General features: G+C 42.4%; 1 protein-coding gene across 2 annotated transcripts; it reads left to right on the top strand.

Moving 5' to 3' along the window:
- Positions 1-261: 261 nt before the first annotated feature.
- On the top strand, positions 262-17,454 carry LOC306934514 (transforming acidic coiled-coil-containing protein 1-like). Of its 2 annotated transcripts, XR_013791311.1 has the most exons (14): positions 262-893; positions 4,341-4,432; positions 6,562-7,042; positions 8,775-8,829; positions 9,536-9,605; positions 11,174-11,226; positions 12,772-12,906; positions 14,066-14,142; positions 14,248-14,291; positions 14,574-14,734; positions 15,198-15,304; positions 15,485-15,605; positions 15,758-16,538; positions 16,622-17,454. XR_013791311.1 is itself a non-coding variant. In XM_079517107.1 (13 exons), exons 1-13 carry the CDS (start codon positions 778-780, stop codon positions 15,824-15,826), a joined length of 1,581 nt encoding a protein of 526 aa, XP_079373233.1. In that variant the 5' UTR covers positions 262-777; the 3' UTR covers positions 15,827-16,612. The 2 variants fall into 2 exon arrangements, 1 of the variants encoding a protein (XP_079373233.1); XM_079517107.1 differs by lacking the exon at positions 16,622-17,454 and having other exon boundaries at positions 15,758-16,612.
- Positions 17,455-21,098: the final 3,644 nt, after the last annotated feature.

Below are 21,098 nucleotides of genomic sequence, written 5' to 3'. Positions count from 1 at the left end.
ACAGTGAACGAGCGAGTTAGGAACTTTGCAATAACATTCTAAATGTCAATTATCCATGTGTAACTCTCAGAGTTGAATGAACACTCAGGATTTCACTGTGTATGCAGAAAGGGGAGGGAGGGCTTTGTGGTGGTGGGGAGGGCTGAGGGAGGGAGGGAGGGCTTTGTGGTGGTGGGGAGGGCTGAGGGAGGGAGGGAGCTACTGTCTGGTAGCCAACTGATCACCGCTCTGGTTCACCCAGACAGAAGAGAGAGAGAGAGGGAGAGAGGAAGGGAGGGGAACAGAGAGAGAGAAAGAGGAGTGACTACTGATGCTTTGGTATTCTGCACTGTGTGAGTCAGTGCTGTGGAAAGCAGAGCAGCAGATTGAAGCAACCAGACACACGACACACGCAGTCTCTCATCACACGGACGTTGCCCCAGGAGGAGTCAGCAATGCAGAAGAGCAGGATGGGGAAGCTGAGAAGCTACATGAGGAAGTGAGCGAGTCGACACAGAAGACAACAACAACAACAAGGAGAACTAGCCTCTAAGGTTATAAGGACAAACGCTTCGAGACTGCTGTCCCTCCCTGTTTGACTGAACGTGGGACTGGGGTGAAGCATCGCTGAGGCATTGCTCTAGAAGTCTAGAAGAACTGAGGTCTCTGTGGCGAAGATGACCGTTTTATACTAACTGACCCAGGACCAGAGAAGTTGGATCTGTGCCAGGCGGGCTTCTAGGGGGAGTGTGTGTGTGTGTGTGTGTGTGTGTGTGTGTGTGTGTGTGAGGTTCAGGGATGTCTTGGCTCTCTCCTGTGCAGTGGGCCAAATGGACGTGGTCAGCGGTGACTGGCGGGGTGGGGGAGGAGGGGCAGGTGGCACCACCTGGTGACAAGGATAACGAAGTGGAGAAGTAAGCATGCGAGAGACTACAACCAATACGTGTGTGTGTGTGTGTGTGTGTGTGTGTGTGTGTGTGTGTGTGTGTGTGTGTGTGTGTGTGTGTGTGTGTGTGTGTGTGTGTGTGTGTGTGTGTGTGTGTGTGTGTGTGTGTGTGTGTGTGTGTGTGTGCGCGCGCGCCTGTAGACATGGATGCCAGTAGACATGCCAGGCTGTGTGTATATCAACTGTGTACACACCTGTCTGTATGACTCAGGGGAATCAGCGGTTATCTCAATATAACACACACACACACACACACACACACACACACACACACACACACACACACACACACACAGACGGTTGTCATCCAGGGGGTAATCTCAGATTCTTTCCTATTCTATGTATCCTAATGACAGGGCCATGTTGTCATTGGTTAAAGACAGACACTTAGTCAAAACACAGACATTCAAACGGCTGTTTCGTGCTCCTGTGTGGCCAGACTGCCATGTTTGAATAGCAATATAATATAATATTTCCTTACACGAGAGTAAACAATATGGAGAGGGGAATCTGCCTGTTTCGCGTGCGTGCGTGAGAGAGAGAGAGAGAGAGATGGAGGTAGAGAGGGAGAGAGTGGAAAGGAGGGAGGAAGGAACTGGTTGTCAGTTGGATACTGGGGGGAAGGGAATACAGACTGTTTCTAAGCGTTTTGGATTTTTTTCGGTCCATCTCTAGTTTCTAAGTAACCGCCTAAGACAGTGGATTGTCTCTGTGTGCAATGGATGTGCTGCTTGTGCACAGTAACATTCTGAGTGTTCATTTAACTTTGAGGGTCCAATTGGTTACATTTGAACAATCAGAGTCACAAATGGATGTATTAACACTGTGGATTTTATTGTGGGGGTGCGTAGCTGTGTATTTAAGGAGGATTAACCCCATGGCCCTGTTATATAGCTGTGTGTGTGTGTGTGTGTGTGTGTGTGTGTGTGTGTGTGTGTGTGTGTGTGTGTGTGTGTGTGTGTGTGTGTGTGTGTGTGTGTGTGTGTGTGTGCGTGTGGTATCAAAGAAAGAGGGAAAGGGCAGCTTGAATGTTGAGTCTGTGAGCTTTGTTCCTATGAGCTGTTTTTCATTAGTACTGTGGACGTCTTGATGTGTGTTCAAGTGCCTGGGAAAGGGTGCACACACGCACACACACACACACACACACACGCACACGCACACGCACACGCACACGCACACACACACACAAACACTCTCCATCCATCTCTCTGTCTGTCCCACTCTTTAATTCTCTCGGCCTCCACAGTTTGGCAATAGATTTGGGCTGGGTATCCAAGCAGCTGACGCAGCAGAGAAGACTTATTGTGTGTGTGTGTGTGTGTGTGTGCATACTGCATATGTGCGTGCATGTGTGTTTACTGTTTATGTGTGCATAATGTGTGTGTGTGTGTGTGTGTGTGTGTGTGTGTGTGTGTGTGTGTGTGTGTGTGCGTGTGCGTGTGCGTGTGCGTGTGCGTGTGCTTGTTTGCGACTCGGGCACAATCTGTCCTCAGTGAAGGATGCAGGTGGTCTACGAGGCTCCGGCCTAACTTCCTCTCCTTTTCCTCCTTTGCACTTCCTCTAAAAACCTGGTTGTGTTTTTGCATCTTTGAAGTTTGAGCTGCATTGGTTTTTTTTATCACTTCCGGAAAAACTGTCAGCTGTGAAACAGATATTTGTAAGCCTAAAGCCTTTATCCTATATGATGGTGTTGCTTGAAGCGAACCGACAATTCGTTGAGCGCCACCATCAAATGCTGTTCTCTCATAGGCAAATGGGGAACTGACACTGTAACCGAACAAATGTAGAAAACAATGCCAATGGACGGTAGTATTTCACAAACCAACATCTGAAGATATAAGCGCACTCATCACAGACTAATCAGAGTATTTCCATATTATATCGCCTTGATTTATCATGATATCTCTTAGGGATGTTGTTGGAAATATTTAAGATAAGGGAAGACTCGAAGACCAATTTGTTACATATAAAATGCAGAAGGGACAATTAATGATTTACTAATGATAAAAAGGACTGTATAATACTGTATTACTGAGCTGCAACAGAGCTGAAACTATAAAACTGTAAAAATACTTTTCTAAAGTAATCAGAGTATAAATAAATACTCTGCACCACAAATCTAGGCAGAGAGCCTCTAACAATTGGCAAAAATGGTTACCAAACCTTTCAGATGATAAAGTTAACAATTAGCTTTAACAGGAATACTTTTAAGAGAAAGCTCAATATCCAAATGTTACCTTAAGCAGGAAATACTCTTTTAGAAAAATACCTTTAAATACCCAATAGGAAAAATGAGTCCACCAGAAAGAATGATTGTCCAGTCAGAGCATATGGTTTTGTCGATTCATTTTCAGTTCGGAGAGCTCAGGACAGATCCCACATACAGCCAAATTACAAAATGTCTCTCCCCCGTGCCACCAAATGGACACGGTATATATGTCATTTTAATCAAGATTTGAGAAGGCACAGAGAGCAACGTGTCAAACAACCAAAGGATGATTCACTGTCACTTCCTATCAGAACCAGGAAGCATAATGTATGGGATATGTAGTCTTTCATGTAAATGTAGTTCATAATTCAAGTTAATGCCGACCAGTTAACGTAACTAGGAGACAACTTGTCTGCTCTGGCAAAGCACCAAGGCCGAATAACATGCTGTTTTCCACAGAAAGGCAGACACTCGGGAAACAACAATTCCCTATCTTACTCGCTGACTGGGGGAGAATTAATACTTATCTGCAGGCTGGGCAGAAATGAGATGTAACTTAGTGGGATACAGGGCATGAGATATGAAAGGTACAAAGTCATGGGGCATGAAGATACAAAGTCATTGGGAACATGGAAACTTCCATCCACAAAATAACAGATCTACAATAATCCAAAATTATCCATCAGATGTCAATTATCGATTAATTCATTAATTGATAATTGATAACTTCATTGATCGATTAACTGGTTGATAAGCAGCGTTTAAAAATAATCTGAGAACAAGACTGCAAAAGGCATATTATATTACTTAATCAAATATTTATTTGACCATTTGAGATACAGGGCCAGGCAATGTCATCTTTGTATGGGGAAAATTAAATGAAAGGTGCACCGTCTTGTCTGTCACATCACATCAAAAGCAGACACGTTTCTGGATTTATTTTAATCGGCACACAAGTGCTTTCCTCCACGTGCGCACGCAGACAGCATCACATTCACAGAAAACCGCCCAATGATAGAACTGCAGAATGTTCGATTAATTGTTAACTGTTGCGTTTAATTGAAGAATTTCTTAACGATCGATTAATCGATTAATGATTAACTATTAACATCCCTAATAGCTCTCTCTTTCTCTCTCTCGCTCTCTCTTTCTCTCTCTCTCTCTCTCTCTCTCTCGTTCTCTCTCTCTCTCCTTGTCTCTCCATAGCTCTGACTCTGAGTCTAACTTTAACACACCAGAGGCAGAGTCTCCTGGCGTTCTGAAGCAGCTGAATCAACTGGATAACTCCAACCACACAGGTGAGGTCACAAGGCCAGCTGGCTGGCTGCCACACTGCTATTTATACTGCACAGATGGAACTCGGGCTCACTCAGAAATGTACAGTAAATGAACTCTCACCTATCAGACACAGAGATAGTAAATCAACCGATATATGAGAAGGGAGAAGGGGGGGGCTCCTGTCTCTTTGTTGAGACCCCTGAGTGTTCCTTTCTCTTTTGAAGAACTACCGCTGTCCCAGACACACCACCCACCACCCCTCCCCTCCCTTGTCCTGGTTTCACCCGCACAGACACAAGATGAGGCTGTGCCTGCCTGAGTTACCATAGCAACAGATAAGCCTAAATGCATTTCCTGTGCTGAAACAGAACAAAACTAAAAGACAAAAAAATAATCATATAAAAAACAACTAAATAATAATAATAATAATAATAATAATACTATTAGGGATGACACACATCTCAATTCATCTATCTACATCAGTTTATGAAATATCACTCCTCTTTGTAAATTTGATTTTGGTAGTTTGATTGTGTCACCTCGAGGATTAACTTCAGCCGTGAAGACGTGGAATGAAAGGCTTGTTTTGACTGGAGCATATGGGACAATGTGGGCAGATTAAAGCAAGGAGAATCATAATCTTTATATTATTCTGTCTGTCTGAGTACCTGGCACAGACAATAACAGTGTAGCTTTAACAATAACACGGTCACAAGCAGCTCGCGTGCACAAGAATCCGGGTTAGTTTCATGAATAAAACATTGAACACATGGACCGTCTGCTCTTCTATGATTAGACCACAAAATGCTCTGCTGGGAATGTAGTGCCTCGGTCTGTGGCATCAACCACATGTTAGAACCCTGCTGTTTCCACTGATCTACCCGGACATCTCAATGGCTTGATAATATGCTTTGTTGTGTGCAGTGCCACACAACCAAAAGTCACAGATCTACAAGCTTATGGACCAGTACGCAACAAATTATAAATCTACCTTCTGCCTGCTTTCTGTCTCTGATTCTGCTTCTTTACTATTTGTCTGACTACAGTGGTAGTGGTAGTAGTCTAGTGGTAGTTAAACTGTAATAGGGCCTGATGTTGTTTTTGTTGCTAGGCCACATGGTGGTGTATTCTGCAGGACAGGGTGTGGTTCCTCCAGCTCTATTCCCTGTCCCTGAAGGGTGTGTTAGAGTGTGTGTGTGTGTGTGTGTGTGTGTGTGTGTGTGTGTGTGTGTGTGTGTGTGTGTGTGTGTGTGTGTGTGTGTGTGTGTGTGTGTGTGTGTGTGTGTGTGTGTGTGTGTGTGTGTGTGTGTGTGTGTACTATCTACTACTCAGCTCCATTTCTCATAACATCAGATAAGTTTGCATATACAAAATAAACTTTGCATAAACACACTAAAGCGTTCCATCAGACTGTGTTAAGATATAATACCCATATACCCCCATATACCCATATACCCCCATATACCCATATACCCCCAGCCAAAATAGAACCACAATTACTTCATTCTGTGTATATCTCTGCCCTGCTTTGTGCATGTGTGTACTGTTTATGTTGAGCAAAGGAAGAGGGAATAAATAATGGAAGAACAATTACACAAGGTGAATGAATGAACAAAAGAAATGCAGTAAATATGTGAAAACAGAGGAGAAGGCCCATTGTACTTTCATCACTGTGTGTAGAGCTGTGTTCCTGGCTTTCTGGTGGGTGGGCCGGGTGTACAGTACGTTTCAGTAGACAGAGAGTGCTGTGTAGCCGCCGTGACTCAACAGAGACCAGCCCACTGCTGGGGTGCTCTGCTAGCTGTTAATGGTATGACTAGCAGGACACGGGATGTGAAGCACAATTCAGTGTGTTCTGATAGGAAGCCAGAGGCCATTCTAAGTGTTCTGACGGGCGGGGGACAGGCCATTCCATTGAGGTTTACTGAACCCTGAAGTTAAAAATTATTAGCTAGCTAAAGGTTGAAAGAGTGTAGGATTTACTGGCTGGAGGACAGACATGCTGGGCGATAGAATAAAGCTCTATTCACATTGCCTGGCTCGATGCAAAAGACTAGCTTCAAGTTTCAGTGTAATGTAAATGAGCTCTAAGAGTTGTGAAGCTGGACAGCAAAAAGCGTGGCTTCAAACCTTTGTCTCCTCTACACAGTTCTGCCTGGAGATGATGGACACCTGACATCACACCAATTCTTGGACAAGAACTCTAATCGGGATGTCCGTCCTGTCTCACTTGGGGAGGTTGACACCTTGAACAACCTCACTGATTGCACTCTTAGCAACGGCAGCGTTGCTTTGGACCAGAACCTCAATCTCACCCTGAGCACCAAACCCAGTTCAGGAGACAGACTGTCGTCTTCCACCCCACTGTCACGGTCTCCGGCCCTCCGGCCCCCATCACTGTCTGTCACCTGTCCCCTGAACGGACCTGACCCTGCAGAGGTGGATGATGAAACTCCAATGAACTCTGAATTGAGCCCTGACTCCAACCTTAACGCCAACCTCTGCGTGGACCCCGACTTGCTCAATGGCAACGTGAACTCTGACCTGTCAGGTGCACAGTTGACCTGTAACCTGGAAGGAAATGACACAGTGAGACAGTCGCCCAGAAAAACCAACAGCACCGTTGTAACGTGAGTAGCACATTGAAGATGTAAATGCAAAATCGCAAACGTACATTTTGCTGTCAATGAAACAAGCCCTAGAAATTCACAATTTGTTTGGTGCTATACTAGTGCCAATTAAGGAGGTGCTTCCATCACAACTTACAAAACAGACACAAACCATTCACTAAGAATTCAGACCCCCATTTCTTCTTCCATGGGTCATTTTAAATCATTAAGAACACGAACGCCTGAATTAAGCACCCATGATCATGTGTAGATCAGAGGATGATGAGGATGAGAGTGTACTAGCATGGTGATGTTAAAGACTCACACAACCCTTTTGACAAGCCCCGCTCAACAAAAATAATACACATTCAACTGAAGGAAGTGTCAACATGTTGTCTCATCCTCTCCTGTGTCTTTTCTTATTGCTAATTCATACTTTGACATATGACGGTGTTGCTTGCCGAAATTCTGCAATTTTTGGCATTCGTCACGGTTATATGATGAAGTATGAATCGGGCTTCATCCTTTACTTCCATACATGTCATTCTGTTTCTCTCTGTCTGTGTGGCATCAGGACTGCAGAGCAAGTCCATTTCCTCTGTGTTCTGTTGTAAGTACTGTGTGTGTGTGTGTGTGTGTGTGTGTGTGTGTGTGTGTGTGTGTGTGTGTGTGTGTGTGTGTGTGTGTGTGTGTGTGTGTGTGTGTGTGTGTGTGTGTGTGTGTGTGTGTGTGTGTGTGTGTGTGTGTGTGTGTGTGTGTGTGTGTGTGTGTCTGTGGTGACTACTCTCTGTGTATACTGTATGTTTGTAAATCCTACCACAGTCAGTTATAAACACAAGCTCATTTCTCGGAAGTGCAGTGCAAAAGAAAAGAAGCTGCACAATAAAATCCCGCATGTTCATTTAACTCTGAGAGTGTCGGAACTGGAGGGGCAGGGCCCCCCAGAGTTAAAATAACACTCTGGATTGTGCAATGTAGATGAAAGAGTGAGAGTGAGAGAGGAGAGGAAACCTTGTAAATATCATCTAACTAACGCACCAAAGCAACTAGCAACTATTCTTGCTGTTATTAACTTTTGGCACCAGCCTTTTTCATTAACCACTTTCAACCTGCCCCAAAGAATGTTCAAGTTCACAACAATGCGTCACATTGTGACACGTTTGTCTATTTTTGCTCTTTTGCATACGATGAAGTACAGTATTTAGGGCTTAGGTTGTTAATCTGCCTTCACCACTGGGCAGCTGAGCACGTTTAGCAGAGCATGAGAGCTCAACAGATATGCATAGAGCAAAATCAATGAGGTCTGGATTTCTCTCCTCACCGATACAGCAACAATGTCCAGTGCTTACCCAGCATGCAATGCACCAACTGATTTACAAACAGATGCACGCACGCACGCACGCATGCACGCGCGCACACACACACACACACACACACACACACACACACACACACACACACACACACACACACACACACACACACACACACACACACACACACACACAGCTTACTTTACTTGGTTCTACTTCTGCTTACACACACGCACGCACACGGGCGTGCACACACACACACACACACACCACACACACACACACACACACACACACACACACACACACACACACACACACACACACACACACACACACACACACACACACACACACACACACACACACAGAGAGAGAGAGAGAGAGCCATGGTCTTGCTCATCAAGTATTTTATTGACGTTCAACCTCTTTGTTTTCAGGAACTCCTGTAAGGTGAAGCAGAACCTGTCGCTGAAAAAGGACAAAGGTGGACAGGTAGGGTTTACTGGTGTTTCTATGTTCTGTCTAATCATAAATTAGTTCAAATCTGACTTGTTCACGCAGAACAAGTTTAACTAACCTGATGTGGCTGCTTGGTAGTACAGGCCAGGGGTAAAGGTCCTGCCCACTACTGCAGAGACCAGGGCTGGAATGGGTGATCTCTGATCTCTGTCTCATTAGTGACTCCTACAGTTTGGTCAGAGAAGGACTACCTGTTCAGTGGTTAACCACTTAAAACTTGAAACCCCATTATGGTTGAGCGGCTCTATGATAGTGTCTGTTTTCTGTTAATTGTTTGGAAAGTAGGCAATAGACAAGCTTACAAACTTGTCTATCGGCTATTAACAGCAAAGCTTTTCCCACAATACGGATGCTGGGGTTTAAGTGGTCAGAGGATATCGTGTCCCTTACGCCCTCCACATGGTGAAACTATTCAGTTGAAAAAACGTCTGATGATGTCACCGTTGTCACGGGTATTGGAGGAGATTCGTGGTTGTCTTGAGATCCTTCCTAAGACCAACCAATAGTGGTCAGCACTGCAGTGACAGTGAATAGTAATACATGAGAGAATCAGGTAATTAATTGGCACAACTAAATTGGGAGGAAGCGGGAAAAACATGAAAATAAACATTGGAGCTTGGAAACTAACCTGATATTCTTGGAGAGAAAAATAAACATTTGTTTTCGTCTCTTATTGAAGGATGACCGTCGTGGAGGCCATGCTACAGATGAGGAGAAGTTAGCCAGCAGTGTAGTCCTCAAACCAGACGGTGAGTAAAGGCCTAAATGTAATGCAATTCAATTATTGTCACTGCAGGTGCAATACAATTTAAAATCCAGTCAATGCACACAAATATAAAATAAACAAACAGGAGCAAAGGGGACAAGGCCGTACAAATAAAGGAGAAAAAAAAGGACAAATATAAAGTATAAAATGGTAAACGTGGCGCAATCTCAGTCAGTGTGGCGGAGGCAATAACAGTACTGTCCAAGATGTATGATATAGTTAGCATAAATTCCGCTAAAACAGGGTCAATGATTTTGGTATAATGTCTAAATATCAGGGGTCTTTTCAGTTATACACGTATGTATGTCTCTGCTCTGCTTCCTGTATACCCTTTACCCTTTACCCAGAGGGTGGCCTGGAGTTTAAGTTATACAGTCGACACTATAGCTGTTTGTTTAAGTGTACAGATGGTATGCTTTACTTTCCCTCTGGGCAAACAATTGGTTTGATCAAGTTCAGACAGAGAGAATGTGGTCTTTGTTTTACTGAGAGAACACACACACACACACACACACACACACACACACACACGCGCGCACACACACACACACACACACACACACACACACACACACACACACACACACACACACAAAAGCCCATCCTCAATCATTGACCACACATTCGTGACTGTAAAGCTTGTGACTGTGAGATAAGACATGAGAATATAGTACAACAGTGTGAAGCTAGGCTTGACTCTATAATGGTACTGTATACCCCTTTAAGCAGTATTATTATGATGAAGAGCAGCCAGCCAGCTCATACTGGTCCATGTGTGACGCAGCATTTTGCTACTGGTTGAAATAAACAATTTCAGGAGACCTTATACTGTTTTGTATTCTGTCTGTGTTATGGTGGGGTCATTTAGTGCTGTGTCCAAAATCCCAATGAATCCCATCCTCACATTGATATAGGACCTACTGGTGTTTTAATGTATAGGCATTAGCCTTAGCATTAGCATTTTGCTGTCTTAGATGGAAACAGAGTTGAGTAGACCAAATATTGATTACGCTGCCTACTCTAGCCGGGTGGGGAGGGCAGTCTTTGTCACTGCACATACTGTAGTGGACTTGGAGGCTTTAGAGACTGTACTAGTCCTCTATGCTGCACACTAGCTAGGGCACCAAACTGTCCAGGGACACCACAAAGGGTTAATCCGGCCATGGCTTTGTCCTCCTAAATTGGAAGAAATTCTAAATAATTATAATTATAATTAATTATAATTATAATTAATACATAAAAAGATGATCGTATTCGTACACATGCCTAAAATTACTAATGTATTATAAATATGTGTCCCTCTCAAAAGAAGAGTTCTCTACTTTCTTGATCAAGCATCTTCATTGGCATTTCTGGGGATTATAAATTGTGTGATTTGAAGAAGTAATGATATAGTTTTCTACAGTGCTGCCATCTGCTGGTCAGTATACCGAGAACATATTATTTTTTATCTAAAACAGGAACTTATAATATTTGCCCGAACCCTCAATGCAAGTATTGGGTAACAAGCTCCTGTGTCTATGTTAATATATTAGATGTGATTATTTACAGGCCCAGAGTGTGCTGTGTCATCCAGACCTTTGGAGTCAGACTGCTCTTCTACAGTAAGTAGCTGATTCATACAATCTCAAGCAGTATGTACCACATTTTTAAATCAAGTGAAAACATTCTCATTACTTTTGTGTCATTCAACTACCACACACTGACTAAATGAGCATTTATCAGAGAAAGATATTTAATTTACTGGGTATAATTGTGATCCCTCTAGTTACCACTAGGTAGAGCTGAGTGACTCTTTAATCTTTATCTCTTGAATTCCCTACCTCCCTAATGTCAAGAAACAGAAAGCCTTGCTGAAGCCCTATGATACTATGTTTCACTCTCACTCATAGCTTTAATGGTTCCACTGTGAAAACATGTGTTGGTTTTCAACCAGTTGGCACTTAGGTTGAATAAGGTACTGCAAAGTACTGCTTGTGTGTTGCCTTTTAACATCTTGAAAAAGCAGACATAAGAATAGAAAATATATATTTAAAAAAAGAAAGAAAGAAATAGAATATGTATATATACATAGAATTACTTAAAGGTATATTCAGTGATTTTAATTCAAATATCACTTATTTTTTCTTTTTTTCTGGATAATCCTCCCTACTATAGCGTGTGCTGATCATATAAGGAGTTCCTCCCTGTCCCCAGTGAGCCCCTGGGGTCAAAAAACCCTAGTTTCAGTTTTGGCGGCGGGTGGCAAAGCCTTCATCCAATCATGATCGACTAGGGGCGGGCCTTGGTGCACATGCTGTTGGCCTGTTGCACTTCCCCCCACTGTAGAGCGTGCATGTGCACATTTTGTTACCGGGGCGGACTGGGTGGTTTTCCAAATCACCCAAATCACTGAATGCTCCTTTAATATGAAATGACTTGTCAGGAGGAACAGCAGGAATGAGCACTCTGTATCACCATCTGGTATTATGGCCATTCCAGGCTAGTATTATGGCCATTCCAGGCTAGTATTATGGCCATTCCAGGCTAGTATTATGGCCATTCCAGGCTAGTATTATGGCCATTCCAGGCTAGTATTATGGTAGTCTGCAATCCTTAACATGAGAAAAGCAGCAGCGCCTTTCGTGCCATCCGGTGACAGAAGGATTTGGATTATCACTTGTGAGATTAGCATATGACTGTCATAATCCAGGGGAGGCCACGTGGAGATACAGAGAAGGGAGTTTGGGGGAAAACAGTTGAAAATAGCAGATCTGCAAGCTCAAAAATCATCACGGATCTGAGAGAATGAGCACAACATGGAATAAAAAGGATAATTGACTAATAACTCCATCATGCGATGGTGTAGCACGCAGAAAATATTTTCGGCACACTACACTGTTTTAAGTTGTGCGAGTACTAAGCTTCAGCACAAATAACAACACTGTTATTACTATTATGACAAAATATGGTTACTTATAATGAAGCGATTTTTTGTTTTTAGAATAATTTGTTTGTTGTAGAATCTTTAATTTAATATCCTACCACCAGTTTATTATAATGCTGTCATAAAGATATGTCATAAAGATTTCAATCTACTTTGGGTGAAGTTGGGTGAGTTTAAATATCAAGCTGATGATACAAAAAAATTCTAATTTGACTCTGACCAGTATGGCGACCCTTGCAAACTGAACAACAATAATTTGGGAGAAAACGATGTGCTGAAGAAAGGAAGTCAGGTTCTGGATTCCATCTGCATCAGTGAGGCAGAGAAGGATGCAGTTCTCAAGCTCATCAGAGAGGAGGTACAGCACTACACTATTAGAGTCTACTACAGCATCCTATTCCACACTCACTAAATACAACATTTAATTTGACCATATTCACACGGCAGACATTTTGCTCTTACTCCACCTGATGGTGTATCATCAGGTGGACCTTCCCCTCATCCCCAACAGAACAAAGAACAAGGGGGCACGGTGGCACAGTCGGTAGTGCTGTCGCCTCACAGCTAGAAGGTCCTGGGTTCGATTCCCGCTCGGGACGATGTGGGCGCTGGCGGCGTGTCCTCTCCTCCACGTCATCAGTGCCCATACCCGAGGCGGGGTTGGCGAAAGGGCCTTTCTGTGTAGACTGTAGAGTTTGCATGTTCTCCCCGTGTCCCCTAGGGTAGGTACCCTCACAAAAAACATGCAGTATAATCCTGGTCTCTAAACTGCCTCCCCCTGGCCAGCCGGGGCGCCTGATGAGGGGAAAGGAACTGGTTGGAATAACGTGTTCCTTCCACGCGCTACGTCCAACCAGGGAAACTCCCCCCTGTCAGGTGTAAAGGAGTAACTCAGGCATGAAGGAAGCATGAGTTCAAGTCCGTTGCTCTCCCCATGTCCCCCATATATGGGGACTAGGTTGGCGGAGGGTGTGTAGAGCCCAGGATCACATTAGATAATTGACACAGGGGTGAAAAATGGGTTACAAAATTATATTTAAAAAAAAAAGAAACATGCGCACACACACACACCCCCAACACAAACACACAAACACACACACCCTTTTCCTGAACCTATGCCTTTCCTGTGTTTCAATCTGGCAATTCTGTTGATACGACAGCTATAGCTATTTAACTCCAGGGATCTATAAAGGTTTATATTATCTTCTATCTTACTGTTTACCAATGATGTCCTGAATAATTGAGTGTATCTATTGCTAGAATCATGTAATGTTATCATAAAAGTGAATAAGTGATCCCATGTGAGCACTATTGGGGAACATTTTCGGGAGGTGGACAGGCATGATTTAACTTCTGTGAAATAGTTTTGCTCTGCCCAAGTGCCCATATATGATTTTTAGACTCAACACCACCCCGAGTATGACGTAAGAGTAAAATGGTAGCCCCGCATAAATATTCTCAGTTATCGTATTTCTGTATTTCTTAATTGTTTGACTCATGATAGATGTCTTTTCTAGATCATAACTAAGGAGGTGGAATCAAACGAATGGAAGAGGAAATGTGAGCACAGCAGAGAAGAAGTCACTGAGATGAGGTAAACACATTGGTATTCATCATTTGAATGATTGAACCTGAGTGAGAAAATTTGGTTGAGTTATGAAACTGCGGCTGGTATCACATGTGTTTTTCCTCACTACAGGAAGATTGTTGCAGAATATGAAAAAACGATTGCTCAGATGATCGGTGAGTACACAGACCCTCCGTTACATGCAAATACTGTCCTCTGATAATACACAAGTCAGATTACATGTTATTCACTTCTCAAAATTGTACTTGTGAGGTCGGCTCCGTTCTGCATGCCATCTTTATGTATATTGATCTTCTTGACTTCTATGAACAGCTGTTTACACTGGACACTAAGTAGTAGTACATAGTACATACAAATATATCTTAAATAATGTGTTTCTGATTCTGATATAAAAAAAATAATACTATACTGCCACTGCTTCTCTTCTCCCTTTTCAGAGGATGAGCAGCGCAACAACATGAGTTCCCAGAAGGCTTTGCAGGCGGTAATAATGGAGAAAGATTCAACACTGTCAGACTTGAACTCTGTAGAGCGCTCTCTGTCTGACCTGTTCCGTCGTTATGAAAACTTGAAGAGCACCGTGGAGGGGTTTAAGAAGGTAATGAATTCTAATGGGGTGCTAAGGTAGCACAGGGATAAAGTTCTTTCCCACCACCACAAAGACTAGATCCAAATCCCAATATAATAATAATACTCAAATTTCTGCCTCCTCACCTCCTCTGCACTGGACACCAGTGCCCGGCCTCCTCGAGGAGGCCAGTAGGAAAGGTTAAGGAAAAAATGTAAGTGGAGGACGTGAAAAGGGAAGTTTGAGTATTGGGATCTGGCTTCATGTGTATTGGAGAGACATATCAGACTACCTCGCATAGAGCCCTTATCGGAGTAATCGGACAACGTCACACTGAATAAAATAATTAAAATAAAAACAGAAAAAATATATACTAATCATGCCTAGGTTAAACTCAACTGGATTGGCTTGCACACTGTTGTATTTCAGTGTTTTCTCTGGTCTCTGTCTATATGCTGGCTGAAATGTTGTGTGGACACTCTCTTTGTTCCAGAATGAAGAGGTGCTGAAGAAGTGTGCACAGGAGTACCTGGCCAGAGTCAAACAGGAGGAGCAGAGATACCACACACTCAAACTCCATGCAGAGGAGAAACTAGACAAGTATGATTTAAAATGCGAATTTCCTCTGCCCTACCAAATCACTGAAAGAAATATGAAACATAAACCTTTATATAACGTTGATATTGTGACTTAACACTTAAACCATATATTAACCCATTACATACCCAGATTAAGGATGCTAGGGTTCAAGTGGTTAATGTCTCTCTATGTCTCTCTCAGGGCCAATGAGGATATCGCCCAGGTACGTGCAAAGGCAAGCTCAGAGAACATGGCAATGAGCGCCAGCCTGAGGATGGAGCAAATGAAGGTGGACTCGATGGAGACAGCCCTGCAGCAGAAGGTAACTGACCTCCCTATAATGCTTCATGACAGCTTGACAAGAAACATGAAGGAGAATGTTATTGGATTGCATTATGACATCCATATGATGTATTGATTCTGCATTGATTCAGGCCTCCCATCTCATCTTGTTCCTCTGTTGTGTTTTTACAGAATCAAGAGATTGAGGAGCTCACCAAGATCTGTGATGAGTTGATTGCCAAGATGGGAACAATAGACTAAAGAGAATGATTTAAAACAACTCCTTCCACTCATGCCTTCTTCCGCCTAAAGATTACACCAGTGCATGCACCGCCCATCCCCTGATGAGAAGCAGCGCTCATACCACAGCGGTGAGCAACCTTTTTGGGCACATGATAACTTAGCCGTTTTCCAAGGTAGTGATCACCCAGTGCAATACAGTGAAAACCACCATTGCTTTTAGTTGGCTGCTAATTAGAATAGAATTCAATAGAATAATTTAACCACTTTCAGTCTGGCGTCCTTATTTTGGGCATGTCATTAGAGGCAAAAATTGTCGTTGGGATTTAAATGTTTCAAAAATAGTGAAAATAGCAGACCTGCAAGCTCACTACACGTCACTTCTCTGAACTTGTAGATTGGCTATTTTCTAATATCCAAACTAAAATTACTAGGCTAATTTTAAGGGAAAAAAAGATTATAATTCTATCTGATCAAGATTCAGTTTTATGCACAAACAATAATGGTTAATAATGGTTAATGCCCACCCCTGCACTACCAGATCTGCACCTTGGAGTTAGCTTATGCACAGGTCAATCCCATATAATATATGTAACACAGACCACCTATATCTCACCTTACTCCTAGTGAATGCACTATTTGTGACCAGAGCATGCACTGTACACACTACTGCTTCAGCTGAGAATTTGTTATGTTATGACTGTTTTGTATTACCTGTTTAGAAAGCTTGAGTGTCCCTTTACTCGTAGTTGATCATGAGTGTCCCTTTACTCGTAGTTGATCATGAGTGTCCCTTTACTCCTAGTTGATCATGAGTGTCCCTTACTCGTAGTTGATCCTGCAAGCGAACAAGAACCTCTTGTAACAATATAGGTTCCCAGTATCTTCGTCCTCAGGCCTTGTAGAAATTATTTTGTACCGGTAATTGCATTTAAGCTTAAATCTGGATGAGCTTTCGAAAATAATTTGTTTATGTCTGCAACCTTCCATGCTCACACTCAAAGATATATTTTTCTGTTAGACGTAAATACTTTTGTTCTGAAAGAGAAGCTTGTTGTTATCAGTTGCACTGCATAAAATCAGGGTTGAATTCAAGCTGAACCACTTTCAACCTGAAAATGTCAAACATTTTCCAAAATAGCAGATCTACAGGCTCACAACGCATCATGATGTAAGGCATTGTGAGCTTGTAGATAGGCTATGTTTGCTATTCTTCATATAAAGTATATAGATCCTACCTGCTCAAAATACAGCTGTATTGAATGAAGAGTTTAAAGGAACAGAAAGCTTTTATTAACCTCAGAGGCCTTTAATTAACAATCACGTACAGTCATGTAGTATACTCATCACACATTCTACTGTTGACATTGACCAGACTTGTTATAGATTGCCTATTAATAGCAAGTATTTGTAATTGTTTGTTTTAACCCTTTTGAAGTGCCATACTGTATGAATGAGGTATACTACCACAGTAGGAGAAATCAAATAATTTTAGATAATTTGAAACTACTGATTTGAATCCTCTTGGCACTCACAATATTGTGTAAAGCTCCTCCTATCAGTCAACAGAGTATGTTAAAGCACACCATAAAAGGTATTTGCAAATTGCAAGTGGTGTTTAATCTAGTCCTGCTGTGGATGCAGCATAGAGGCATGTTGCTGTGGATGCAGCATAGAGGCATGTTGCCTCCTACAATATGACTAATGTGATGTCATGTTTGTTCTCCTGTTGTGGATATCTTTGACCTCCAGTCAGTAGAGGAAACTTTAACCCAATGTGAAAGAATCTCACGTTCTGCAATGTAGAACATCAGCCACTTATTGTTCTTGACATAGAATAAGGAATTCTAAACTAACTGGATACTGGACTGGTTACTATGTATCTTGGATTAAAATATTTAAATATTAGAGCCATTTAGTTGTTTTTCGATAAACCACTCAATCACTCCTAGTCACAAACTATGAGTGATTCATTTCAACCCTGATCATGTTTACCTTCCGCCAGTAACGCACAGTCAGAGAGGCTGTTTTAATGACACATTTTAAGAGGTTTGTTCTGTAATGGACAGGCGATGATGAGGATAATTGTTCAGGGACTGTATATACAGTGCTGTGTATTCGGTATGCTGTGTAACGGATACATGCAATTTTTCATTTCATGTTTATTTACATAGCTTCACTGCACAGAGAGTGGTTGTTAATACACATGCAGTGAGTACATAGTAAGTAAGCTTCCATCTACATTACAGCTGATGGCATAGAAGAGGTTGTAGTTCAGAATTTAGTTTCAGTTCATTCATTCTTCCATTCATTCATAACACAGCCACACACACCAGAGTTTAACTTTGGGCCTTTTTCAGGTAAGGTTACCTGAACAATTTGTTTTGTTGTTTAACAAAATGTTGCTTTTGCCAATTATTTGTATTGTATCATGTGCTTTTTTTATTTTGAGTAATCGCCCAACTGTATTCAATGTGTGTGCTAACATTGTGACTGTACGTAAAAAATAAATATAAATATTATTTGTTCTACCTGGCAACTTGATGAATTGAAGTGTTATTGAATGTAAGTTTTTTGTCAGATCAACCTGGCAATATATATGAGGGTACTGAGTTTTGCCCCTATCTGTGTCAACATTATCCTCTTATATAACATATTATATATTTCTACCGATGGCATTTTTGAGATCCTACCAGCATGTGAACAATACATATACCCACACACAAATATAGACCTATTTCACTGAGTTGGTTGATAATTCCGACACATTATCAACAAACAGACAGACATTGGTCTGTCATCAGCCAATACCTGCCCATTGTTGGCACTGCTATATCATATAATATAAGAGCATAACTGTATTATATATGTATATACTGTACATACCCGTCCATACCCGAGACCGGGTTGGCGAAAGGGCCTTTCTGTGTGGAGTTTGCATGTTCTCCCCGTGTCCCCTAGGGTAGGTACCCTCACAAAAAACATGCAGTAATCCTGGTCTCCACCTCCCCGTGGCCAGCCGGGTAGCCTGATGGAGGGGAAAGGAACTGGTCGGAATAACGTGTTCCTTCTTCCTTCCACACGCTACGTTCAGCCGGGGCAGCTCCCCCCTGTCAGGTGAAAAGAAGCAGCTTGGACTCCTCATGCATAGAAAGAAGCATGAGATCAGTCCGCTGCCCCCCCCCCCCCCCCCCCCCAGAGGAAGTGAAGCGTCCAGGATTACATTAGATAATTGACACTGGGTGAAAAAATGGGTTACAAAAATTGTGGGATAAAAAAACAAAAACTGTGTGTATCCCTAAAAGATCTAAATAAATGTACAGCAACTCTAATTGCACACTATAATTACAGGTATTAGGCCTATATATAACTTTAACAATATAAGTAGAACTGTGTCATTGTTAAAGCGAGCTTAAGTCCATTACCACAGGGTGCTGGCTGTGCAACATTAACGCAGATTACAGAGATAAGACCATAATGCCAGTTCCCGACAACCCCCACCCGACCCCTCAGTTAGAACCTTCTCTCAGCTCAACCATTCTTGGACAGGACTTCCACACCTACAGCGAGCTGTCGGCCATCCAGCATGAAGACTGCCTTGGCCTTACTGCTACTTATCTCTCTGGCCTGCCACAGTAAGTTCCTACACACTATGCTCGTAGAGCTTTGAGGATGGCAAAGGATTGAAGGCTAATGAGCATCTAGTCAGACCAGCGTGTGTTGGGCTACTCAGCAAAATGAGGAACAGTCTAAACACTTAAGCCCATTGTATTGTTGTGGTCTTGTAGATCACTAGGTTTCAGAAAATATTGACAAATGGTGGTCCGTGGCACAAAGTATTTCATTGAAGTGTTTGAGAACCACTGCTGCAGAAGCCCTATAGACTTAATTTCTTTGTGATGTAGAGGAGGATCTACGCTTTTCCCTGACATACACACTGTAGCCTGAGGTTGTTTCTGATGCCTAAAAAGTAAGCAAGTAGGCAGCTTCGTTCAAGATAATACATTCACACTGGGTAGTGAAACGATTTTAGCTTAACGCTTAACTGTCTGGGACATTCTCTGCATAAATCTGTCACAAATGTAATACCCCTGGTGGATTTCCCTAACCACGTCACATAACTGACCCTTGGGTTCAGGATGATGTATATGTCTGCTTAGGCTGCAATAAACCTGGGCTTACGAAACTCTCCAAATTTGTAATATGTAAGAAGGGCAGTGTATACATTAGTACATGTACTGTATCTAATGGGTTGTCGTGAGACTATGCAGCTGTGATTGTCTCACTGTACAACAGAGTGGGAAGGTTTAGTCTCAGTGACTAGTTACATGACCGTGTGTGTGTGTGTGTGTGTGTGTGTGTGTGAGTGTGTGTGAGAGAGAGGGAGAGTATGGGGCTGTGTGTGTGTGTGACTGCGTGCGTGCGTGCAACGCGTGTTTGCATGCTCATGCCAAGAACATGTTGCTTAGTGTCAAGTCATGTGATCTCTCCTGTTCCAAATGTAAAGGTCATGCACTAAAATGTCACACGTGTGTGGCGTCCAATGAGGATGACTGTAACCGCCAGGGTTCCACTTCCTGTCCCCAGTATGCTGATGCCTGCTCAACCATCACAGGACCCAGTGAGTAAACACCCCCTGATACAAACACACACTTTCTCTTTCTCACTATCCCTTGTGCATAGACTAGACACATAAACACATACAAAGGAAAAAATAAAAAACAGCATTGTAATCAGTTCTGTGTTTAAACATATACTGGTAGATTCTCTTAGACACCACTAGATGTCAGCATTACATTAACCTTGGACTGTCTTGTCTTATTTTTCACAAAGGAAGCTGATAATACAAATACAGTAGTAAGTACATTTTATTTATAAAGCACCTTTCGAAACAAAGTTACAAGGTGCTGAATAATGGACACAGAATAAGCAATCAATCAAGTTAAAAAACAGGAAACATACAAAAAATACAATACAGCAAGCATTAATCGAAGCCAATAAACAAAACAAATCACAAAACATAGGCCTGTAAATGTGTGTCAGGTAAGAACTACTTAGGAAAAATGTTTATGAAATATATGTGTCTTTAACATTCTCTTAAAGCCGTCTACTGACTCCGAATTTTTTAACGCCAGGGGCAGGGCATTCCATATTGTAGGAGCAACCACTGCAAATGCCCGCCTGCCCGGTCACCCCTTGTATTGAGTTTGGTCCCGGGTATTTTCAAAAGACCTGTGTTTGAGGACCCAAGAGGTCTCACATTGGTCTTTTGGGGCAGTAGGTTATATAATAT

The sequence above is a fragment of the Electrona antarctica genome (genome assembly GCF_951216825.1).
Source record: "Electrona antarctica genome assembly, chromosome: 12".
Classification (NCBI taxonomy): Eukaryota; Metazoa; Chordata; class Actinopteri; order Myctophiformes; family Myctophidae; genus Electrona; species Electrona antarctica.
The sequence above is the reverse complement of the archived record's forward strand: the minus strand, read 5'-3'. Positions and strand labels throughout refer to the sequence as shown.

Excerpts from the sequence above, each read along its gene's own strand:
- LOC306934514 (XM_079517107.1), top strand. The coding sequence starts at position 778 with ATGTCTTGGCTCTCTCCTGTGCAGTGGGCCAAATGGACGTGGTCAGCG. Across the intron at positions 4,433-6,561 it reads GGATAACTCCAACCACACAG|TTCTGCCTGGAGATGATGGA; the intron begins GTGAGGTCACAA and ends TCCTCTACACAG. Across the intron at positions 14,735-15,197 it reads CCGTGGAGGGGTTTAAGAAG|AATGAAGAGGTGCTGAAGAA; the intron begins GTAATGAATTCT and ends TCTTTGTTCCAG.